The sequence below is a fragment of the Oryctolagus cuniculus genome, chromosome 10 (genome assembly GCF_051225735.1).
Source record: "Oryctolagus cuniculus isolate XC-2025 breed Fujian yellow rabbit chromosome 10, ASM5122573v1, whole genome shotgun sequence".
Classification (NCBI taxonomy): domain Eukaryota; kingdom Metazoa; phylum Chordata; class Mammalia; order Lagomorpha; family Leporidae; genus Oryctolagus; species Oryctolagus cuniculus.
The window spans coordinates 123,216,013-123,241,467 of NC_142876.1; the positions used below are offsets into that span (position 1 = coordinate 123,216,013).

At 54.1% G+C, this 25,455-nt stretch overlaps 1 protein-coding gene across 13 annotated transcripts in view; it reads right to left on the bottom strand.

The window, feature by feature from the left end:
• ITPR1 (inositol 1,4,5-trisphosphate receptor type 1) overlaps positions 1–25,455 on the bottom strand; it is a 297,727-nt gene that overhangs the window by 146,246 nt on the left and 126,026 nt on the right. For 9 of the 13 annotated variants that reach the window (XM_070050019.2, XM_070050013.2, XM_070050012.2 and 6 more), the window contains 10 exons: positions 24,456–24,542; positions 22,291–22,449; positions 19,436–19,534; positions 17,919–18,002; positions 17,679–17,825; positions 12,383–12,478; positions 11,107–11,151; positions 8,135–8,289; positions 1,875–1,974; positions 976–1,136 (listed from right to left, as the gene is read on the bottom strand). In XM_070050019.2, the coding sequence (XP_069906120.1) occupies positions 976–1,136; positions 1,875–1,974; positions 8,135–8,289; positions 11,107–11,151; positions 12,383–12,478; positions 17,679–17,825; positions 17,919–18,002; positions 19,436–19,534; positions 22,291–22,449; positions 24,456–24,542 (1,133 nt within the window). The remainder of the gene's footprint in view (positions 1–975; positions 1,137–1,874; positions 1,975–8,134; positions 8,290–11,106; positions 11,152–12,382; positions 12,479–17,678; positions 17,826–17,918; positions 18,003–19,435; positions 19,535–22,290; positions 22,450–24,455; positions 24,543–25,455) is intronic. The other 4 variants (XM_070050022.2, XM_070050021.2, XM_070050014.2 and 1 more) reach the window with 1 other exon arrangement.

Here is a 25,455-nt window from a genome sequence, read left to right on the forward strand (position 1 = left end):
GGGTGAGGATGGCTGTGCACGTGGGAGCCCCGTGGGTGAGGATGGCTGTGCACGTAGGAGCCCTGTGGGTAAGGACGGCTGTGCACAGGTGGGAGCCCGTGGGTGAGGACGGCTGTGCAGGTGGGAGCCCGTGGGTGAGGACGGCTGTGCACAGGTGGGAGCCCGTGGGTGAGGATGGCTGTGCAGGTGGGAGCCCGTGGGTGAGGACGGCTGTGCACAGGTGGAAGCCCCGTGGGTGAGGATGGCTGTGCATGTAGAAGCCCTGTGGGTAAGGACGGCTGTGCACAGGTGGGAGCCCGTGGGTGAGGACGGCCGTGCACAGGTGGGAGCCCCGTGGGTGAGGACGGCCGTGCACAGGTGGGAGCCCCGTGGGTGAGGACGGCTGTGCACAGGTGGGAGCCCGTGGGTGAGGACGGCTGTGCACAGGTGGGAGCCCCGTGGGTGAGGCCGGCTGTGCAGGTGGGAGCCCCATGGGTGAGGACAGCTGTGCATGTGGGAGCCCGTGGGTGAGGACAGCTGTGCACAGGTGGGAGCCCCGTGGGTGAGGACGGCTGTGCAGGTGGGAGCCCGTGGGTGAGGACGGCTGTGCACAGGTGGGAGCACCGTGGGTGAGGACAGCTGTGCAGGTGGGAGCCTGTGGGTGAGGACGGCTGTGCAGGTGGGAACCCCGTGGGTGAGGACGGCTGTGCACAAGTGGGAGCCCCGTGGGTGAGGACGGCTGTGCACAGGTGGGAGCCCCGTGGGTGAGGATGGCTATGCACGTGGGAGCCCCATGGGTGAGGATGGCTGTGCACAGGTGGGAGCCCCGTGGGTGAGGACGGCTGTGCATGTGGGAGCCCGTGGGTGAGGACGGCTGTGCATGTAGGAGCCCGTGGGTGAGGATGGCTATGCACGTGGGAGCCCCGTGGGTGAGGACGGCTGTGCACAGGTGGGAGCCTGTGGGTGAGGACAGCTGCAGGAGCGTGGGGCCCTCACCGGCGCTCATTCTGGGTGATGGTGCCCTTCTCCAGCTTCCCAGCGATGGAGCCCAGCACCTTGCTGGCGTCATTTGCGAAGTCCAGGTCTCGCACTTCCGCAGGAGAAACAGGAACAATGGCAAACGCTTCCTTGTCCTCCTTCACAGGGGAGGTGCCGATCTGAAATTCAAGGTGGGTTTTGTGGGGGACTCTCCAGGGTGGACAGGCAAGACTACTCAACACTGTGCTTGCTTACAGGGTTCTGGGCCAGCAAAAGCCGTGCCCACGCTGGTGCTGGGGCAGTGGAGAGCCAGCAGAGGGAGCACTGCGGCCACTCCACAGCCGTGGTCGTCACGCGGAGCAGGCCACAGCCCTGCCTTTGAAGAGCGCGTTCGTGAGCACAGAGAGAAAGGCGAGCACAGCAGACGTCACCAGTGACTCCGAAGGAGGCACTATTTGGTGCTTTCAGCTTTCCTACAGGCCTGAAAACGTTCAGGAAGGTAGAAAACCACGCCAGCTGCCTTCACCATCAGCACTGCCGTCACACTACAGACAAACGATGAGGAAGAAACAGTGAAGAGAGAAAGGAGAGTGACTGGGAGAACGTTCAGGAAACACAAGTGCACATTTAAGAAAGAAATCAATGACACATTCGCTGTACCACAACGCACCATCCAGCCAAAACCACGCTGCACACAGACATCAAATGCAGACACTGCTCCACCACGAGGGCAGAAACCACAGAGGAAAATCAAGGGTTCTGATGGGCTTCACCCAGGTCCGCAGGCGAGAATCCCATGTGAGGATCTCACTCCTCCCAAAGCAACAACACCCTCAGACACTGCACGTCCCGTCTGCTCACAGGAGCCGTCCATCAGGAGCACGTGACCCAGGGACCAGCCAAGTTCGGGGACTTACTTTCAGCATCACCGGCTTTTCCTCCTCCTTGTCAATGGGGATGTTGGTGCTGTGAACCCAGGTATTGGTGCACAAGTGTCTGAGTCGGACATAGGAGTTCCTACAGGGAAGGAAGGAAGGAATGTAGGGACAGGGACACCGAGGGTTGCGTGGCAGCTACTGGCCTGCTGTCTACCGACTCAAAACAGCAAGGGCCACATATGGAAGAGGTGCCCCAGCAGCAAACGGTGCCAGCCTAAGTCCCACTGGGATCTACTGACAACAGAGAGCCCCTCACAGCGACTCTAAGCTGACGTGGCAGGCTTCATTTCTCCCCACGAGACGGTACCTACGAGTACGCCCCTCAGCACAGAGCCTCCTGGGGTGGGGCGATGGGAAGCGCCTGCGGACTGTGTACGGGTGTTACTCACCGTGTGCTGACCAAGTGATGACTGAGTCCTGACTGTGTACTGACTGTGTGCTGACCATGTACTGACCTGTGCTGACTGTGTACTGACCATGCGCTGACCATGCACTGGTGTTACTGTGTACTGATCATGCGCTGACCATGTATTGACCATGTATTGGTGTTACAGTACTGACCATGCGCTGACCCTGTACTGTGTGCTGACCATGTACTGACACTACTGACTGCGTACTGGTGTTACTGACCATGTGCTGACCAAGTAATGACTGTGCTGACCGTGTACTGACTGTACTGATCGTGTGCTGGTGTTACTGTGTACTGACCATGTGCTGAACATATACTGACCGTGTACTGACCATGTGCTGGTCATGTACTGACCGTGTACTTACTGTGTACTGGTGTTACTGCGTACTGACCATGTACTGACTGTGCACTGGTGTTACTGTGTACTGAGAATATACTGCGTGCTGACCATGTACTGACCATGTACTATGTAGGCTCAGTGTGTACTGACTGCATGCTGCCTGCGTGCTGACCATGTACTATGTAGGCTCAGTGTGTACTGACTGCGTGCTGACTGTGTGCTGTCCATGTACTGACTATGTAGGCTCAGTGTGTACTGACTGCGTGCTGACCATGTACTATGTAGGCTCAGTGTGTACTGACTGCGTGCTGACTGTGTGCTGTCCATGTACTGACCATGTGCTGACTGTGTACTGACTGCATGCTGCCTGCGTGCTGACCATGTACTGACTATGTAGGCTGTGTACTGACTGCGTGCTGACTGCGTGCTGGCCATGTACTATGTAGGCTCAGTGTGTACTGACTGTGTGCTGTGTGCTGTCCATGTACTGACTATGTAGGCTCAGTGTGTACTGACTGCGTGCTGAACATGTACTATGTAGGCTCAGTGTGTACTGACTGCGTGCTGACCATGTATTGACTATGTAGGCTCACCGTGTACTGACTGCGTGCTGACTGTGTGCTGACCATGTACTGACTATGTAGGCTCAGTGTGTACTGACTGCGTGCTGACTGCGTGCTGACCATGTACTGACTATGTAGGCTCAGTGTGTACTGACTGCGTGCTGACCATGTACTGACTATGTAGGCTTACTGTGTACTGACTGCGTGCTGACTGTGTGCTGTCCATGTACTGACTATGTAGGCTCAGTGTGTACTGACTGCGTGCTGACCATGTACTGACTATGTAGGCTCAGTGTGTACTGACTATGTAGGCTCACTGTGTGCTGACCATGTACTGACCATGTACTGACCGTGTAATGACCGTGTACTGGTGTTACTGTGTACTAATTGTGTACTGGTGTTTGTCACCAGAACTGATAAAGCAATGACTGATAAATTACTTATGGAACCATAAAGAAAAAAATTGAAATAGAATTTGTAGACGAAAATATGACCAAGTATTTACTGAACTGGTGGCAGGCAAAAACTTTTCAAGTGTTTTTAACAAAATATGAGACCTTCAAATTTACAAGTAGAAGGAAGATAAGTTATCACACAGCTTCCATTTTCTACCCTCTGTAGAGGAGAAACAGACAATCATGAATCATGCTGAGGGAAAAAAGGAGTCTCAGGAAACTAAAGTACAACCCGGGATGAAAAGGTTACTAATCCACTCCTCTGCTTCCCAAGAGCTCACGGGCAGAGCCAGGATCAGCAGCGGCAGAGGCGCTGGCGGTGTGAGCATGGCAAGGTGCCCCTGGCCATGGAGCACACACAGTGTGTCCATCTTCTCATCACACAGTCCCACGCTCAGGCTCTTAGGAGATGAGAGCATGGGCCCAGGAGAAGTGAGGGGCAGACCCAGCCCAGTCCCGAAGATCCTCTCCTGCCCTTCCCTGGACCTCTCGAATCCACCAAGATGGCCGGAGAGGTGGCAGCAAGGACTCTGACAAGCACGCCACCTGGGACATCCACACACCACATCCCGGTGTCTGGCTTTCATCCCTGGGTCTGCTCCCGACCCCTGCTCCCTGCCAGTACAGATCCTGGGAGGCAGCAAGCAAGGGCTGCAGGAGCCGGCTCCTGGCACCACAGAGTGAGTTCCTGGCTCTCGGTGAGGCCACTCACTCTCACTTTCACTACCACGAACGGAAAAAAGGACTGACAGAAAGCCTGACTTGCCTCCAACTGCTTCATGTTTAAGGTATAAGCAAAGCCAGGGGCCATGCTGACCACAGTCTAGAGGTTTAGACCAACGTGTGCCGAGGGGTAGAGCATGCCCATCAGCTCCTCCGCTGTCCCCCCGTGGCGTCAGGACAGCTGCAAGAGAGCCGCAGGGCAGGCGTCTCCCGGGGTTCACCTCAGTCCCTACTCCACACTACTGCCACGTAACCGCTCCTGCTCAGGGGGCCCAGGTTTACTGCTTTCACTTTGGCTCACGGCTCCCTCCACCAGCTGCCACCACAGAAGCCCTTAGCTGTGAACATTACATGGACACGCACACATCGAACCCTGGACTTTCTCATCTTCAAAAACTGAACTTGTTGAAAGAAAGCACTGCATTCCGCCTGGGGGATTAACAACCCAGAGATCAGTGAACCACGGGCCCTGTGCTCTTCTCACTCTCAGGTGGGCGAACAAGGGCAGGGAAACACTTTTTGAAAATTTTTTTAAATAAATCTCTTTCTTTTCATCTGATAGTGAAAGAGACAGAGAAAGATCTCCTATCAGCTGATTCATTCCCCTATGTCCACAACAGCCAGGGCTGGGCCAGACTGAAGCACGTAGCCCAGAATTCAACCCAGGTCTCCCCCGTGAGTGGCAGGGATGCAAGGGCTTCCGCCATCATCTGCTGCCTCCCAGGATGTGCGTCAGCAGGAAGCTGAGTGAGAAACAGAGGAACCGGAACTCAACCAGGCACTCGAATACAGGACACGTGTGTGTTCCAAGTGGCATCCCAACCGCTGCGTCAAATGCCCACCTCAGGAATAAATGAATACGTAAAAAGCAAAGATAGAGTGCACGATGGTCAGTGAACATGCTGGGGCCAGGCCTGCGGCTCCTGGGCTTCTGGGTTTGTAACTCATCTACCTTAGGACACCTGCCCACAAAGAGCTCAGTGAGAACTGCACTGAAGGAAAGAGCAGAGAACCAGGGGCTCCAGCAGTCAACGCCACCCAGCAGTGAACCAGAACCTCACGCTGTCCCTTCCCACGGGACCACAGTGGGGCTCCAGCCTGCAGGGGAGCACAGAGCACCAGGGCCCCAGGGATGCCAGCAAGACTAACGGGATGGTGTAAGTCATGTGCTTAAACAACTTGCAAAACAGACATTCAACATGCAGAAAATTACACTGAAACACGGTTTGTTTCTGCAAACTTGGTCCTATCCTGCACCACGTCAAAGGGGAAGGGAGCGAGGCCACAAACCCCACCACAAACCATGTAACAACTATCTCAAAAGGAATCAGCAGTGTAAAGAAAAAAACCAGGCCGGTGCCGTGGCTCAACAGGCCAATCCTCCGCCTGCGGCACCGGCACCCTGGGTTCTAGTTCGGGTCAGGGCGCCAGATTCTGTCCCAGTTGCTCTTCTTCCAGTCCAGCTTTCTGCTGTGGCCCGGGAGGGCAGTGGAGGATGGCCCAAGTGGTTGGGCCCTGCACCTACATGGGAGACCAGGAGAAGCACCTGGCTCCTGGCTTCAGATGAGCGTGATGTGCCGGCCACAGCACGCTGGCCGCAGCAGCCATTGGAGGGTGAACCAACAGTAAAGGAAGACCTTTCTCTCTGTCTCTCTCTCTCTCTCACTGTCCACTCTGCCTGTCAAAAAAAAAAAAAAAAAAAAAACAAACAACAACTCTTCGAAAAAATGTCACCATAAATCTTTGTGACTTCAGATTAGGCAACAGTTTCTTAGATATAAAACCAAGCACATAAGTAATCAAGAGAAAAAAAGACAAATCGACTATAAAAATGATGTTTCAAAAGATACTTTTCCAAGAAACTGAGAAGATAACCTAAAAAACAGGAGAAAGTATTTGCAAATCATGTATCTGCAACACCTACAGTTCAGTAAGAAAAAGGCAACTCAATTCTTTTAAATAGTCAACACGGGGCAAAGGCTGTGAATAGGTATTTCTCCAAAAGCAGATATACAAACAGGCAATAAGCTGACAAAGAGGTGGACATCACCAGTGCACAGGGAAATGCAAACCGAACCACCACAGCAGCCTTCGCAGCCTGCCCAGGAGGGCTTGGATAAGCAAGATGGTGGCAAGTGTTGGGCAGAACACAGAGAAACTGGAACATTCCACACTGCTGGTGCAAATGCAAACTGGGGCATCCACTTAGAGACACAGTCTGGTAGTTCCTCAACAGGTTAAACAGCAAGCTAACAGATGACCTGGCAATTTCACTCCCAGGTAGAGAAAACTGAATACAGGTGACCACGCAAAAATGTGACACAGATGTACACAGCACCCAAAAAATTAAAACAAACGGAAATCAGCTAACAAATGGCTCAAGTATGGGACTCGCCAAATGGTGGACTATGACTTAGTAATAAAATTAAGTGAAGTACTGATGCGCTACAGCACAATGAATCTCCAATACAGGACTAAGGAAAAGAAACCACCATAGAAGACGGTGTGACATACAGCCCCATTTATAAGAAACGTCCAGAATCGACCAGTCAACAGGAAACAGAAGGCCCATCAGCCTAAGCCTGGGAGAGGGAAGCAGAGATGACTAACGGGACATGGTATTTCTATCTGGTGGCGCAGCTCTGCTGGTCTAGCAATTCCCTGAATGGAATGGTCGAGGCCAGCTGTGTGGCACGCTCACATGACCTCAGCACGGCCTCAGAGCTGCAGAGCTGTGTGCACCTGGACAGTGCAGAGCGGTGCGCAGCCTGGGGTTCTCAGCTCTGGCGTTCACCGGATTAGCAGAGGAGCAAGGACGCAGCAGAGCTTACGAACGGGCAGTCATTTCACTGAACGGCCACCAAGCCCTGCAGGCTCCCTCAGGCTGCCTTCCACCAGGACACTGCCTAGTGTCGTCCCATGGACAGAGACAGCAGAAGATGAGGTTCTCCTTGAACTCTGAGAGCACCCGAGCCTGAGCCGACGGTGTCACGGGCCGGCTGTGGACGCGCAGCAAGGCAGGCACGGTTTAGACTCCAGCTCTGCTGCAGGACTCCCTGACCGCGTGAGCTGCTTCGGCTCTCTGAGCCTCAGTCTCTATCAGTAAGAACGAGTGAGTGGCAGATGACTTGTCTCAGAGAAACTGTCAGGAGGATGCAATCACGTAACGTAAGCCAAGTATGTGCTGAACACTGCACCTGGGATGGAGCCAGGCTCAGCAAGTGCTGCCGTGACTAATAATACACTGCTTCTGAATTTCCAAGGAGCTGCCATCCCATGCGCAGTCCAGCTGTATCTCAAACAATGTGATCCAGGGCAAGAGAACTAGAAGCTAAATGTAACTGAAGGATACCTGCAGAACTTCTTAGCACTTTAAACAACATTCCCTATGCACACAGTGAATTGCACAGTTTGCATTTTCCAGAATTCCATCTATTTGTTCAGCTGGCCTAGAGGGCCCCCAGGATAGGGGAAGAGGAAGGGAGTAATAGAAACTGGGATCCTGAGCCGCCTGGGCTTACGGCTTAGGCTGCTGACTGAGAGACGAGCTTCTCGTCCGGCTGCTGGGGACTAGTGCTGTCCATCCACGAAAACAACCTGACCACACACTGGGCAGCCAGGCCACACCTTCCATCAAACCCTCCCTGAGAACTTCAGAAAAGCCAACAATGACTTGGATGCCCAGACGTGTGGCCAGGCCACTGGACCAGCCCAAACTCCTCTCAGGATGAGCAATCTTAAAATCAGACCTTGGGACCAGGCTGTCGCCTCCCCGGAGGGTGGTGGGGTCCAGCTCAAAGATGGAGGAGATGTCATTGCCTTCAGGCACAGAGACCAGTGAGTAGACCATCTTTTCCGGGGCATTCCGCAGCCTGCTTCTAGAGGCATCCTGGTCAGGGTCCACCTGAGGAGGAAGAGATCACGTCAACAACTCTGAGCACCAGTCCCTCACCCGTCACAATCACGCCAATCCGCAGGAATGGGCAAGGAACGGCAGCGTCAGCAGCTGGCAGGAAAGGACCAGAGTTCCAGGGCAGTCCTGTAGCTGCCTGAGCCGAGAGCGCCGACTGCTGCCCGTGCTGCCTAAACACGCTATGGCCACGCGGGCTGGCAGTAAGAGATGTCAGGTGAGAGCTCGAGATGGGGCACGCATGTCACGCAGTCGCCCCCAGCAGCAGCCACGGAGGCCCCACCGCAGAAAACCTGGTCCGTGGCTTTGGTTACGAGGGGCTGTGTGAGCCGACGGCGAGAACGGTGCACCCAACAGTAAGACCTGGCTCCTTCCCAGGACAAAGAAGAAATCCAAACAAGTGAACAAACATCCGTGGCGGGTTAGGAGGGCTGCCGACGACACGCAGGGCAAGGGGCCTGAGGAGCATTCCGCGGCCGAGACAGGGACAGCAGCTCTGGGCCCCATCTGAGCTGCCTGAGTCAGGGAGCAGGCGGGCTCAGACACCTGCTCAAGAGGGCGCAGGAGCTCGTACAGCACTGGGACCCCAGGACTGTTCTCCCTGCTGAACGTCCTTGCAAGACCACATCGGCCTGCTTTCCTCCTTACATTCCACGCTGGCTGCCCAGCCTGAGCAATGCCTCCCTCCCAAACAGGAAGGCAGGCGACAGCACCAGCAAGACCAGAAATCAAGAAAAGGAAATCACATCAGAGGTAAAGAAGCAGCGAGCCCCGCCCTGGGACAGCGGAGGCAGCAGCAGCTGTCTACAACGGAAAAACACCGGAGTCCTTTCAAGGCCCCCAGTCTTCGGCACTTCCCTGCCTCTGCTTTCTCCTCTGCCTGGACAAGCCCGGACCTCTGTCCTGTCTGCATCTGGTGAGCGCCAGGACATCTGCGGCCCCCGGCTCAGGAGGACGGATCTCCAACAGGTGTTGGCTCCAAACTGCTGCTACCCGGGAAAGCACCCCTCATCCCACTTTCCAAACAAACTGACCCAACCACAGAGACTCAGGGCAGCCAGGCTGGCAGTGCAGTCCAAGAGAGGCGAGGACATCCTACGGGGAAATACCAACTGCGGCTGGCGCCCGCCCCCTAGTGGAAAACAAAGGTGCCTGCAAGACAAAACTTAGGGAAGACCAAAGGGCAGGGTGGTGCGAGAGGCATCTTCCCTAGGCTGACACAAACCCAGCTTTTCCACGGACGCAGAAGCTGGCCTCATGGGTGTGGGGTCGGCCCCCTTCCCACACCCTTCCTCGTGTACAGACCACAACCAGCACAGCATCGGGCTACCCAGAGCTCCACAGTCCAGATCCACAGCCCGCCTCCCCGCACATCCACCACCCTGGCCCAGGGAAGCCGGAGAGCACAGAATAACCTCGCGTTACCAGAGCCCAGCACAGGAGGGGTCAGGACCTGACCTGCAGCGGCCCACACGCCCCGCTGGATGCAAAGGCAGTGACAGTGCTCAAAATGCTGCTTGTGCAGACGAGGGAGGCACGGCTCAGAGCAGCAAAGACACTCAACCCAGGGCCCAGCTACGAAGCGCAGCTCTGGGACCGGAAGCCAGGTCTGTCCGCTCCCCCAGTGCCCTTCCCCCACACGGCACAGGGCAGTCCTCCTCACACGTCAGAGGCCAGCGGGGCCCAGGGACGCCAGCCCCAGCTCACCCCATCCCCAAGGAAAGGACCACTCTGTCCCCACAGTGGCAGCTCCCCCTCTGGAAACAGAGCAGGTTCGAGGACAAGCCCAGTGCAGGGAAAACAAGCATCTGCCAGCTGGGATTTCCCTCCTGCAGCGTGCAGGCCCCTAGCACAGAAACCCCTCGGTCTCCTCATCCCGGCAGAGCTAGGCCGGAAGGAAGGATGACGAGGGTCCCAAGAGGAAGAGGGCAGAGAGTGGAGAAGCTCCCGGGCCTACCTGCGCTGAGAGCAGAAACCGCCAGCCAGCACCAGCGCAATCCGTTTCAGAGCCAAGGTTCGTCCCAAACCCAGCTCACGGCGCTTTGCAAACACAACCACGTGTACAGTCTTCTCCACCCAATCCCCTCCCTTAGTCTGTTTTAAACCCGCACATTTTCCTAAGCTTTATTTAAAAGAGAAAAACACGGGGGCACTGCCCGACACAGCAGCCACCACTTGGAATGCCGTTTTATTGCATCCCTCCCAGACCAGGATCAAGGGCTCCACAGGAGCCTGACTCACTCACACCTGTCACTTCTCCAGACCACAGCCGCTGCCTTCCCCAACCTGCAAGCATGGATGCCTGAACCCCTGACAGTCAGAATCACACGTCCAGAGGGCCTCCAAACCACACCGTACAGAGAAGCCCACCTCTGACTTGGGGAGAACAAGGTCAGAAGCGTGGAGAGGGCCCAGTCAGGCACCCAAGGCACCGGGCTGTGCACATTACCCGGGTCTCAGGGTCACAACCCACCATGCAGACCTCTTCCTGATACAGTGAGCGGCACAGAGACAACAGGGTGTGAAAGGCCATCATGTCCACACCCGGGAGTGCTGCAAAACACCCCATGGGCTTCCCCAACTTCCAGACAGGGACCCTGACCAAGCACTCAGGCAGAACGCCATGGCCAACGGGCCCTGGGAACAATGAGGACATGGGAGGCTCCATCTCCTGCCACAGGACACAAGGAAGCCTGAGCTAACCCCTCCCCCAGCACTCGGAGGCCACAGCGCCCACCTCCTCATGGGTTCCAGGTGGTTTGGCCTCACCCTACCGCACCAAGACCAGAAGGCTCCTGTGCCCATACTTACTGGGGGCTGACACTCCAGGCATTCTTCCTCAAAGTCAGGGTCTACCTGATGAGAAAGAACCGTGAGGAGATTAGAGCATCCGCGGCATCCTCTGGACCGGCCCCCACCTGCAGGAGACGTCAACACCTGCACACGCCGCTTCCCTTCCCTCCACTCACGGGACCAGCATGCCACAGCACAACACGCGGCACACGAGCACAGTACACACAACAGGCCACCAGTGCCCACTGCACGGCTCCCAAGTGCAGGAGGAGACCACAGTGAACTCACTTGCAAAGCAACAGAAAGCCTGAAATAAACAAAAGATCAATATACAGCCATCGACAATCTTGTTTTGAGTTGAAAATTAAAAAAAAAAAAAATTCCGCTTCCAGAAAGTGTTAGGTTGACCTTCAAACACAGTGAACAAACGCCACCACCAGGGATCCTTGGCAAATGACGTCATCAACATGTCTCACAGCTGCTTAGCTGGGTCTCTAACTTCCTACGGCGCCATTTTAACTTTCAACACAGATGTCTTGTTCGTCAGTTCTTAAATGCTGCAGAAATGTTTGCTTCATGCAAGCATCGGGAGCCCCAGCGGGGGCTCGGGAGTCGCGGGTCACAGAAGCAGCACTGGCACCGTTGTAACAGTCGCGGGGCAGCAACAGCACAGAGCTCTCTGCCGGGATGAGGAGACCACCCTCCAGCAGAACAGAGCCGGGTGTCTGCCACACCCCAGGTTGCTTCACGGTTTAACATAAAAGTGCACCTGTGCGGTCCGGCATCATGGGAACTCTCCTTCTCCAAAAACCCTCCAGAGACACAGAAGGTCGGGTGAACTCTGATTTCTGAAACTCCTACAACAGACAAGCCCGTCTGTTCCAGTACGGCGTCGCGGGCTCACACTTCCCCAGGAGCTCTCCTACTGCTCGCTGCACCAGGGCACTCCCGACTTCACATACCACCTGCCCCGTCTCCATGACAGCTGAGGCACAGGCGCTGACATCAGGCAGGGGCCGGCATGTGAGACGCAGGGCAGGTGGCCTACAGGGGCCAAACCGATGAGCTGTGTTTTGTAACGGACTCTCGCGCCACGTCGTGAGCAGGACCCCCGTCTAGCACTAGAAAGTGCACACCACTTTGGCCTGCTCTTTTCTAGGGAAATGAGGCAGCAGGAAACAGAAAAGGAGGAAGGAAAGCAAGCCGACTCAGAGTCCCCCGAGGCTGCCGGTGAGTGAGCGGTCAGCCGCACATGTGAGCCTGCAAAGGAAAACACCACAGGGCCGCCACTCACCTCTGCTGCTAAGTAATGCCCCGTGGCCAGATGCTTGAAACGGAAGAGGCTGTTCCAGTAACCGGCGCCGCCCCGACACGGGTCATGCTGGACAACCTGTAAGAGGAAGAACTGTCAGCTGCAGAAGACAGGTGAACCCACACCAGGGGGAAATGGAATGTGCGACACTGCGTGGAGGTCACAGCTCAGCACTGAGATTTGGTGCCCAAACATCAGTGTCCTCTGGGAAACCCACGGTGAGCGGGCAGCCTCCAGCTCAGATGGACGGAAATGAGTACGCAATGCCCACGGTGTATCCCAAGAAGGAACAGTCTCCAGTCAGTATGCCATGGAGAGGAAAAATGTCAGTGGTTTTTCTGATTTTGAGCCTTAGTCCCAACAAAGCAGAAACTAAGGTGTGGAATTCATGCACCAAGTCAGAGAAGCCACGGAGCAATGTGTGTGTGCCCTCACGTGCCCTCACGCCCACACAGGACTGCACGCCGACACAGGAGCTCACCAGGACCCAGCCAACTGAGCAGGAGAGCTAACTTCATGGCAGCTTCCCGCCAGGACACAGCAACAGGCTGTGCTGGTATTGCCACAGACATCTGACACCACACGACGTGGAGGAGCTACCACAGACAGCCGGGAAACGGGTTCTCTCGGGACAGGCACCAAACAGGGAACACTCTGTGGCTGGCCTGGGATCCTCGCTGGTGGGCAGCCCAGGCAGGGGAACGCAAGAGAGCACATGGGGCTCACGGGGATAAGCAGATGGATGGGATTTGGGGGATGGAGGCAGAGGACTGGCAGGTGCAGGGCTACATACAGGGAAGCTCCAGAACTCTGCACAGGGCCTCCTCTGCGCTTAGGACCACAGGTGGTCCAGAGAGACCCTGTTAGGCCAAACAACAAGTGAAGAAGCCAAAACCTCAACATTCTTAGACCTGATACAGGGTTGTAAGAGGACCTGATTCCATGATTCAAAGCACAGAGATGCTGGGGACCCCCTTGGTCGTTCACCGGGACATTGAAAGAGCCCACCTGGGGATCAGCCCCTGTGAAGGGTGCACCACACCAGGCCTCTTGACGCTTGGAAACAGCCTGGAAACCAGAGCCACCACAGATAGCCCTGCCTGACAGCCCCGAGTCTACATGCTGTGAAGCAGCCGGAGAGGACAGGCAGTCAGGCAAACGCGGCCCACAAATGCAGGGACCTTTGGGGCAACAGACAACGATCCAGGACACGGGCGGGGGGCATGAGAAGGTTTTTGAGAAACAGTGACTTCAAGTTTTCCCATTCTGATGCATGCCCACAGACTCAAGGAGCTCCAGTAAGATACACACCTCAAAACCCATCATAATCACCAGAAACAAAAGAAAAATCTTTACAGAATCTGGAGGATAGGGAGCAAAAATTACAAATTCACACCAGAAACAGCCAAGCTAAGAGATAACAGACCAGAATCTTCCAATTGCAACAAGGAAAAACTCCACCTACAAACCCACACCCAGCAAAAACACCTTCAAAAACAAAGGCTGCAGAAGCAGTGGGAACTGTCATGTGGCCCTGGGGGCGACCGTGACCTGGTGTAGCCACTGGGCCACACAGCTTGCCAGCTACTCCCAAGGTCAACCACAGTCACCACATGGCCACAGTTCTTCCCCACACAAAAGCCTGCTCCTGATGGCTCACAGCAGCACACCTCACAGGGGCCCCAGTGCCTGCAGACCAAACGTAAATTAACAACGGCACACACCGTAAGAGCCAGCCATCAGGGGGCAGCATGAACCAGCTCTGGAAACCAACTCTGAATGTTGGCAGCCTCCACATCCCTATGTTGAAAGCTGGCCGCAGGAGGGAACGGTACTTAGGTGTCAGGACAGAATCTTAACAAATGGGAGGAGCACCACCATGGGTGGGACCCCCAAGACTGGCATCTCTCCCGGGCATGCAAGGGAAGCCGAGAGTGCCCTCGCAGATACCAAGTCTTGGGGGGGGGGCCTTCAATCTGCACTTCCAGGCTCCAGAACTCCGAGAAACAACCTTTGCTGTTTCTAAGTCCTCTGGTTTACAGCAGCCCGAGCTAGATGTAGACAGCGTCGGAGATAAAAGAAACTAGACACCAAAGGCCCCCTGCTACAGGCTGCCACCACTGTGAAAGGCCCAGTGCAGGTTCAGCCATGGAGGTGGGGGTGGCGGGCGGGATTCACCTGCAGAGGCAGCAGGGAGGGAACACCAGGGGTAATGGAGAACGGCTCCCAACAGGCACCAGGGTTTCTCTGGGGATAATGAAGATACTCTTATATTACTATGGTAACAGACACACAACCTAACGAACCTAGAAACACTGAACTGTGCCCTCTAAATGTGTGGTATGGGAACTGCTAGCTCAATGCAGTGCTACTTGGAGCAAAACAGAATTCTTTAAGGAAGCTGAAGGAGAGGAGGCAACGTGTCATGGGCAGACCCGATCTGCTAGAAAGGTAGTTCTTCAGGCTGAAGCGACGATGCCAGACGACGCAGACCTGCACCTACAGACAAATGAGCACAGCGCAAGGATGGAGACTGGCTGCCTCCTGTGCTCGCCTTCCTTTCTGCCTTCACATCTTCAGTGACTGTTTTTTTACCAACTTTTATTTAATAAATATAAATTTCCAAAGTACAACTTTTGGATTATGTCGGATTTTACCCCCATAACCTCCCTCCTACCTGCAACCATCCCATCTCCCACTCCCTCTCCCACCCCATTCTTCATCAAGATTCATTTTCAATTATCTTTATATACAGAAGATCAATGTAGAATATACTAAGTATATTAAGTAAAGATTTCAACAGACTGCACCCACACAGACACACAAAGTATAGAGTACTGTTTGAGTAGTAGTTTTACCATTGATTTGCATAGTACAACACATTATAGACAGAGATCCTACATGGCAAGTGAGTGCAGTGATTCCCATTGTTGGTTTAACAATTGACACTCTTATTGATGATGTCAGTAATCAACCGAGGCTCTTGTCATGAGCTGTCAAGGCTATGGAAGCCTTTTGAGTTCACAAACTCCAATCTTATTTAGACAAGACCATAGTCAAAGTGGAAGTTTTCTCCTCCCTTCAGAGAAAGTTACCTCCTTCTTTGATGGCCCATTTTTTCCACTGGGATCTCACTCACAGAGATCTTTCATTTAGGTCATTTTTCTTGCCACAGTGTCTTGGCTTTCCATGCCTGAGAAACTCTCATGGGCTTTTTAGCCAGATTCGAATGCCTTAAGGGCTGATTCTGAGGCCAGAGTGCTGTTTAGGGCTTTTACCATTCTATGAGTTCTGCTGTGTATCCCGCTTCCCATGTTGGATCATTCTCTCCTTTTAAATTCTATCAGTTATTATTAGCAGACACTAGTCTTGTTTATGTGTTCCCTTTGACATTTAATCCTATCATTATGATCAATTATGAACTTTAACTGATCACTTTGACTAGTAAGATGGCATTGGTACATGCCACCTTGATGGGACTGAATTGGAATCCCCTGGCCCATTTCTAGCTCTACCATTAAGGGTAAGTTCAAGTGAGCATGTAACAAACTGTACATCTCTTCCCTCTCTTATTCCCACTCTTATATTTAACAGGAATCACTTTTCAGTTACATTTAAATGCCTAAGAAAAATAGTTCAACCAATGGTGTTAAGCAGAACAAAAAAATACTAAAAGGAATAAAGCAGTAAGTTATTCCTCAACAGTCAGGACAAGGGCTGATCAAGTCATTGTTTATCATAGTATCCATTTCACTTTTACAGGTCTCCTTTTAGGTGCTCGGTTAGTTGTTCAGTGACCGTTTGAACCAGGCATAGCAGGTACCAGTGCACTGGGCTTCTGACACCTGGAGAGAGAGGACAGGAGAAGAGGAGATGGCAACGTGGGGCTCCCACGGTGCACACACGCCACCGGGCTCGACTGCATGGTGCCAGCCAGCAGCAGTGAGCTGCCCAAGTGCAACGAGAGCCCAACATGATGGCTGCCAACAAAAAACCACCAAAATTCCCAGGAATCACGAGGGGGAAAAAATGTACAGAAAGATATTCAGTGCTTTCCTAGGAAATTCATGAGAAAACTGGCAGGAGACAGCGTCTGGCGGAGTAAGAATGAGACAGCTGTTTCTCCTTAGAAGGGAAAAAACAGTAAAGGCTCTCAAGAGGCCTACCCGGTTCGGCACCCTGAACTTCTACAAACCAGACCTCAAAGGCTCCCCACAGAAAGCCACCATCTTCCATTCACTTCCATCCCCTGTAGGAGAAAAAGGCACAGCACCTGCTTTCTGTTGCTGAAGTCAGCCGCAATGACTTCCGTCACGGGCTGACACAGGTACTTTTTTTTGGTCTGTGAGAACACATTAAAGAAAGGGGCAGACGTGTTTACAAAGTGATGTCAACTTCACAAAAAATATCCTGTCCACAGAAAAACAGCCCAGTGGCGGTGAGCGCATTGAATTAGGACAAGGACACCTCACGTGTCCCTGGTGGCTTGATTTGCAATTCTTGCCTTAGTTTACATTCACTATTTTAAAATAATTTGGGAAGAGGAGAGATGATCAAAGTCTTTTTCCTCACATGAAAAGAGCATGGGAAAGTGGTTTTCAGACACAGCACAGAACGTATAAAACCCTGCGGCAGGGACAAATGGGATACCAACTCTCAATTGCAACATCCAAGACAGAGTTCTAGCTTTCAAGGAGCTAACCACCCAGCAGGATTGACAGGGGAGATGCGACCTCACAACGGAGGCAACATCGCGGGTGTACAGAGGAGGAAAAGTGGCCAGGGGCAAAATTCACACAACTCGCAGGACCATGTGCTGTGGGCACGGTGACCTGTCTTCCCAATCAGTACTTGGAGGATGCTACTCCCTCGCTGCCAACTGCCCACACCTGCCCTGCACCACCCACCTCACACCATTACTGCATGCAGTCACCAGCCTGCCCCATCCTTCCACCCCCACATCATTCTCACAGGAGGCGCAACCCTTCTGAGACAAAGTCACGCGAGAGCTACCAGTGAGGCAGCACTGCCTCTGGGAAGTCTTCCTGCACACCTGCCCACAGCCTCTCCCTCCCTGACAGCTGCAGAGCACTGGCAGCACTGCACCATCTCCTGTGGGTGAACGCCCGTGTGCTGCCACTGAGTAAGTCATCCCTGCGTGCTTCCAGAATGGGGCGGGCTGCAGGGGCCTGCAGTGTCGCAGGACCACGCAGAGAGAGACAGGCATGCATCCTGTGAGCCCACGCGTGCCCACCCGGCCACACCGCAGGCTCCTCACCTCTACCTCCCACAGGGCCTTGGAGCTGGTGGCCGACGTGGCCGACTGGCGGCCAGTGGTCCTCAGGAACACATGCTGCTTCTTGCGGTGCTCGTCACAGGTGAGAAACTTCTCCTGCTCGGCGTGGAACAGCCTCACCACGTCTCCCTGCGCGCCAGCAAGAGACAGGGACCTCGCTGCCGCCCTGACAGATGCCACACCTCACCCGGCCGCCCCGCCCCGCCCCCAGCGCCCACCTACCCCCTTCAGGATGTCATCCTTGTTGTCGCTCCATTTCATGAAAAGCACGATTTTCCAGCTCGTGTTGCAGTTGACGGAGTTGACCTGGGGACATGGCAGAGCCCGTTTCTCACGCAGCCTTCTTAACAGCTGCGTGTGTTCTACTATCAGAAGAGACTTTCACCAGACAAGCATCCTAATTTGAAAACCTGAAACCCAAAATGCTGCAAAACCCACACCGGGCTCACAAGGCTCCGATGCGAGAGCACTCTGGAGTCTGGCTCCTTGGATCGAGTTGTCCCAACTGGATCCCCCTGTGGGCACCGCTACTCTGGGGTGCACCCTTCCTAGGCATCAGAAAAAGATGCCCCACTGCCCAGAAAAAAAAATGGTGGAAGGGACCCTCCCCAGCTTAACACTGAGAAGGATGCCCCACCCCCACCACCAGTGAAGCAGGTTCAGCAAATGAGCACTGGAGGAGAGAGATTTGTACCTGCACCTGACATCCACCACACTGCAGGGGTGGATACAGACCCACACCTGACACCACGCTGCAGGGGGTACATACAGACCCACACCTGTCACCCACACTGCAGGGGTGGATACAGACCCACACCTGACACCCACACTGCAGGGGTGGATACAGACCCACACCTGACACCCACGCTGCAGGGGGTACATACAGACCCACACCTGACACCCACACTGCAGGAGTACATACAGACCCACACCTGACACCCACACTGCAGGAATACATACAGACCCACACCTGACACCCACACTGCAGGAGTACATACAGACCCACACCTGACACCCACACTGCAGGAGTGGATGCAGACCCACACCTGTCACCACGCTGCAGGGGTGAGTACAGACCCACACCTGCCACCCACACTGCAGGGGTGGATACAGACCCACACCTGTCACCCACACTTCAGGGGTGGATACAGACCCACACCTGCCACCCACAATAGAAGGGTGGATACAGACCCACACCTGCCACCCACACTGTAGGGGTGGATACAGACTCACACCTGTCACTACGCTGCAGGGGTGGATACAGACCCACACCTGCCACCCGCACTGCAGGGGTGGATACAGACTCACACCTGCCACCCACACTAGAAGGGTGGATACAGACCCACACCTGTCACCCACACTGCAGGGGTGGATACAGACCCACACCTGCCACCCACACTAGAAGGGTGGATACAGACCCACACCTGCCACCCACACTGCAGGGGTGGATACAGACTCACACCTGCCACCCACACTAGAAGGGTGGATACAGACCCACACCTGCCACCCGCACTGCAGGGGTGGGTACAGACCCACACCTGCCACCCACACTGCAGGGGTGGGTACAGACCCACACCTGTCACCCACAGCACAGACTTGCACAGCCTTATGTGACAGCCCCAATCTTGAGTCTAGCTTTCCTCACAATGCCCACATCACTGCCAGCATCCCTGTCAGCATGGCCCAGGACGGCGTCTCCTGCACGTGACCCTCCCCTAGTCACCACACAGTCCCCTTACCTCGTTGCAGCCTGGGTTGTCCACGAGCTGGTGGCTGCTGGCATGCAGGGGCTGACCAGCATTGACAGGGTTCAGCACAACCTTGTCCCCGATGACCACCTGCACAGGGAGGGAGCACAGAGCCTTTCACTCATCACCAATGCCACAGGCTCACCAGGAGCACTCTGGGCAGAGCCTCATGGGCCAGCTGAAGTAGGCACCAGTGGGCTCCTGCATCTGCCTAAGGCTGCTTTGTCCCACACGCATCAGTGGTCACAGATCTGTTCCAAGGGAACCAGAGTGGGGAGAAGACACTCTCATCTGTTACCTTCAGCTGAGCTATCTGCAGAAGTGAGGTCAAACCAAATTCTACGGAGAACAGGACACTGTCTGAGCTAAGTCTTTATCTGTGAAAAAACAAAGCCACAGTTTTATGTCTTTAAAGCAGTCACATCTGTGTTTACTGCAACCCTCATTAGGAAGTACATTCTAAGGGCCTGCGTTGTGGTACAATGGGTAAAAGCCACTGCCTGCGACGCTAGCATCCCACAGGGCACCAGCTCATGTGTTCAGCAGTCCCAGCTGCTCCATTTCGGACCCTGCCCCCACTAATGGCCTGGGAAAAGTAGCAGAGGATGGCCCAAGTGTTTGGGACCCTGCCATAATACAGGAATCCCAGACGAAGTTCCCAGCTCCTGACCTCAGCTTGGCCTAGTGCCAGCCTTTGCAGCCCTCTGAACCAGTGGACAGAAGATCTCTTTCTGTCTCTACCCGTCTCTCTGTAACTCTTTCAAAATCAATCTTAGAAAGAAAAAAAAAGTACATTTTTGGGCACGTGTTAGGCCTCTTGGTTTAGCTGGCTACACCACAGGTCACACTGCAGTACCTGGGTTCAGCTCAACCTCCAGCCCTGCCCACAGCTCCTGCTCATTCCACCCAAGGAGGCAGCAGCAATGGCTCACGTACTTGGCTTCCTGTCACCCACACGGGAGACTTGGAATGGGTCCCCAGCTCCCAGCTTGGGCCCTAGCCCAGCCCTGACTGATGCAGGGCATTTGGGAAGTGAATGGGAAGGCAGAAGCATGTTCTTCCTCTCTCCCTCCCTGTCTCTCAAATAAAAGTAATCAAATACAACAAATAAATAAATGAAGAGAAAGTACACTTTCCACCATGACCCTGCCATGCGTGTAGCCACGAGCCTGTGTGCACCTGCTTACCATGCCCTAAAGCAACACTTATCCTCACGACGTGTCACACAGCCATTTTCTGAGACAACACTCACAACCACTAAATTCACCCCATGACCCACGATCTCTGAAACACTGCTTGACAAGCCCCGCTGATCCAGTCCTCATCTCTTCTCAACAGAGTCACAGCCACAGAGACTAAAGCAGAGGAAAGCAGCGGCACTGCTGAAGATGGAACTGACAACAATTTTATTCTGGGGGCAGAAGGAAGAGGAATGGGAGGAGAAGGCTGCTTAAGATGCAAAACCTGGACGGTGCCATGGCTCACTAGGCTAATCCTCTGCCTGTGGTGCCGGCACCCCGGGTTCTAGTCGTAGTTGGGGCGCCGGATTCTGTCCCGGTCACTCCTCTTCCAGGCCAGCTCTCTGCTGTGGCCCGGGAGTGCAGTGGAGGATGGCCCAAGTGCTTGGGCCCTGCACCCACATGGGAGACCAGGAGAGGCACTTGGCTCCTGGCTTCGGATCAGCGCTTTGTGCCGGCCACAGTGCGCTGGCCGCAGCGGCCATTGGAGGGTGAACCAACGGAAAAAGGAAGACCTTTCTCTCTGTCTCTCACTGTCCCCTCTGCCTGTAAAAAAAAAAAAAAAAAAAAAAAAAAGATGCAAAACCTGTCTATTTTCTGTTTGATCTGTCTGGGGAACACACAAGACAGAATTTCTCAACTCCAAATGAATACGAGGTCAGCGCCACCCACACTGTGGTGACACCTAAGTTCTGGACTTTTCCTTCTGGCCTCAGTCAGGAACCAACACACCCACTGTGAGTCAAGTGTCCGGCACTGGACCCTAAGCAATCTAAGAGACAGACAGGAAGGTAGATATAGATATGGATATCGGTGATCTCTGCATATGTACATTACATGTAATGCAGTCACACACACACACACACACACACACACACACACACACACACCTATTAACTGCTGAAAGCTTATAAACACAAATGGCACTACCAGAAAGTGTCAGAACTCAGATTTAGGTTAAGGCTAGGCTGAGCACCTATTTCCTTTCAAGGAAAAGCCACTATTTCAGAATCCTGCAAGGTCAAAATCACAGGTGATGGCATTTAAAGACTCCCTGTTAATTCTGAGCCCACACAATGGCTTAGGAACTAAGCTGACAAATACATAGTACAAAGTCACCCCAGAAGGGATGCCTGTGCCCTCAGGAACAGGGCCCAGCCAGAGCCGGTGACAGCCACTATAGGAGGCGCCACTTCCACCACCTGTTCTCCACCTGGGAACAAGTGAGGTTGGTCCTGAAATCACGCCTCTGCCCACACCAGCTATGTCTGCCCCACCCTTCTTCACAACCAGATTCCAAAGCGAGAAGCCAGTTTTGCACCACGGCAGGAACCGGGAGACAGGACCCTCCCGAACGCTACAGTGGGACGGCTGTTTTCTGGGCTCAGTGCGTGAGGTAACGGGCTGTGTGTGTGATACTTTCAGAGGCCCAGAAAAAACCACAGCGGTGTATTCCGGTCAGCCCCGTGTCCACACTCCCGTCTCCACAGCAACGCCCTCTGCATCCCGGGCAGGCCTCCGGTTCCAGCTTCACACTTCCCCAAGGTGAGTCCGGCAGCCAGGGCGGTGGGAGGCGCAGCGCGAAACCGGTGGCAGGCTGGGACTTACGCTGTCTCCGATGGAGCGCAGCTTGTAGAAGGGCTGGATGTAGAACCAGGAGCCTTCGTTCCCCGCCTCGTCCAGCGTCACCCGCATGGCGTTCTTCTCCAGCAGTGCCGGGAGCCTCTTGTTCACTGTCAGGTATTTATTGCTCTTCAGGTGCAGGAGCTGAAACCCAGCCAGCGAACAAGGTGAGCATCGCGGCTCTGCGTATCCCGCGGCTTCTCTCTCGGGCACGTGAAATACGGATCAAACCTGCCTCCCACCACTGTGAACTGAGGGAAGCACGAAGTGCCCATGGCTGGGAACCATCAGAGGAGCCAAGGGCATGGGGAGCAGAAGCAGAGGGCAGAGAGTAGAGAAATATTTTTTTCTTTCTCAACATAGCCCTCTGTTAGTGGGGAGGGGCCGAGGAGCTGCAGCCCCCACTCAGCCTCCCCCAGGTGGGGCAGACGGATGCAGCTCCGCCAGGGGCTGTCATTTCAGGTGCATTCCCACTCTGACTCTGCAAGCACCTGGCTCTTGGGCAGTGCTGACAAGAAGGGGTGGGAGGAACAGATCAAGGCAGGCAGTGAGGTGTTGGACAGCTGCTGCACACAGGGAAGCATAAGGCAGGGCTTCCCCACTCAACAGGCTGCCGAGGGAAAAGAAGAGAAATGCACCCAGCCAGTCCCTTGAGAAAGGCTGAGACCAGGGTGTCCCCTGCCAATGCCCCTCTCCCATGGCAACAGACACAGGGGTTGGGGCATCCTAACAGGCACCCAAATCTTCTAACAGAAGCAGTTACGTGGCTGACTCATATCCCCTGGCTAAGACAGACAAGGGGAAGCCAGCATCTTCCAAGCTGGTCGCTGACCTTCCACACACCTGTCAAGGTGACGGCAAAGGTTTACAAACCTACAGTACCTACAGGCAGACCCCAAGACCCGGGCTGGGGGAGTCATGATGACCAAGGTTAGTCTACAAATACAGTGTCCCCTGTGGCAGGTGTCTCTCAGACACCCTGGGAAGCAGACACCATGACCATCCCCATTTCACTCACAAACAATTAAGACACAGCAAGATTTCTTGTCCCAAATCTCACAATCACCCAGGAGTGCCGGTTTCCTGTCCCAGGTGCCTCTTTCCTCTTCAGGTGAAGCCCAATCTGACCTCATCAGCGAGTCCTGCACCTGAGCCCCAGGTCACTGGCTGGGCCACGTGAACTCGGAGCTCACTCGGCCCTCGTATCCATTCTCACTTGTGTGGAACTGGAGCATGAAGAGTGGACAGGCAAGAGCTAACCTTCTAAGAAGCTTTGGCATCCACTTTCATTGTCTCAAAAGGTAAAACAACCCATTCAAACACAAAGCTCAGTTACCAGCTGTTTCTGGTTTTCCCTCTGGTTAGCACTGCTCTACTCCTAATACCGATGAAAATGGGAAGGGTTTCCTTTGTAGTCAGTCAAGCTAAGGCAATAATAAGCAAAACCTTTCAATGAGAGAAATAAAATAACAAAGCAGGATAAGCAAATGGGTCAGGTGCTCCCCAGCTGGGAAGTGCTATCTGCCCTCTGAGCCAGGGCCAGAGATCCGGCGACTGGACAAGTCGAGAAGGACATGGGTGTGGCGCCGGCTCACACACCGTGCAAGGCTCGAGTCCACCAGACACATCCTCGGAGCAGCGCTGGTAAAAGCTGTTGCCTGGACTGCACCTGCTCCCACGAGCCAAGTGAACCTTATAATGTGCGAACCAAGATACACATGGTTACCAGTTACGTGCCACAAATAAAAGTGCATCCAAGTGAATGATCAATTTTTAAAATGATGAAGGTCCAGGATGCTCCCCGACGACTTCCCGAGAACATCTCATGACCAAGAGATAAAACTGATGGGAAATCGACTTCTACCACACAGGAAGAAGCTTCCAGCAACACAAATCAAAACTCTAACAGCCAGACTCCTTTTGAATGAACTGTCTGGACCTGTCAATTATCAGCTAACAGAAGAGGGGTAGATCCTTGCACTGTGATAGAACTAACCCAAACTCCCAAGTCCACAGCACCTGTCAAGAAACCGTACTTCCCGGCCATCTCCACGGCTCCTACCACGCAGGGGTCTCGCCCCGTGCCAAGGGCTCACTTTCCATTCGCAGGCACATGAAAGTTCCGGAAGACAGCGGCTGCCCCGACCCACCTGGATGACGTTGCCATACTGGATCACGGTCCCCAGCAGCTTCCTGTTTTCTGTCTCATTCTGTTTCTTTTCCAAGTCTGCAGCGTGCTGTATGAGGAGGAGGAAGATGGTCACAGAGCGCAGTGGGTTAGAGCTCTCTGCAGCGATGGTGCACAATGCACGTGCCCGCCTAACACAAGAGCAAAAGAAACACGCCAGCCTCCAGGGACTCCCAAGACCACAGCAAACGAGCCCAGCACTTCAAAGCCAAGCCTTGTCACCTTTGCTTTGCTGGCCCTCTCAGCTTCTTTAAAATGTATTTTTCCCTTTATGGAATGTATGAACATTTGTTTAAGAGGAAAGTCAAATGATTATATGGGTAAGCAGCAGAGGGAATCTGCATAACCCCCCATGAGTTCTTAGAGTCCTCTCTGCGTGCAGCAGTACAGCTACCACTCAGGACACCCACATCCCATCTCAGACTGCCTGAGCTTCTGATTCAGCTTCCGGCTTCCGGCTTCCCTGGGAGGCAGCAGGTGACAGCGTAAGTACCTGGGTCCCTGCCACCCACATCAAAGACCTGGACAGTTTCTGGCTCCTGGATCTGGTCTGATCCAGCACTGGCTGTTGTGGACACTTGGAGAGTGAACCAGCAGATGGAAGATCTGTGTGTGTGTGTGTGTGTGTGTGTGTGTATAACTCTGCCTAATTAATAAAAACAAACATTTTTTAAAAAGAGTCCTCTCTGAGGCTGTGGAGGGAGATATAACTGGATCTTAAGGCTGATTTTGGGTGGTCTGTAGTTTTGTGACTTTGACCTTCGACATCTACGAGCCTCAGTGTCCTCTCTTGTAAACAAGGATACATGTGGGAGCCGACACTGTGGTGTAGCGGTTAAAGCTGCTGCCTGCAGTGCTGGCATCCCATACGGGTGCCAGTTTGCGTCCCAGCTGCTCCACTTCTGATCCAGCTCTCTTCTATGGCCTGGGAAAGCAGCAGCAGACTGGCCAAGTCCTTGGGC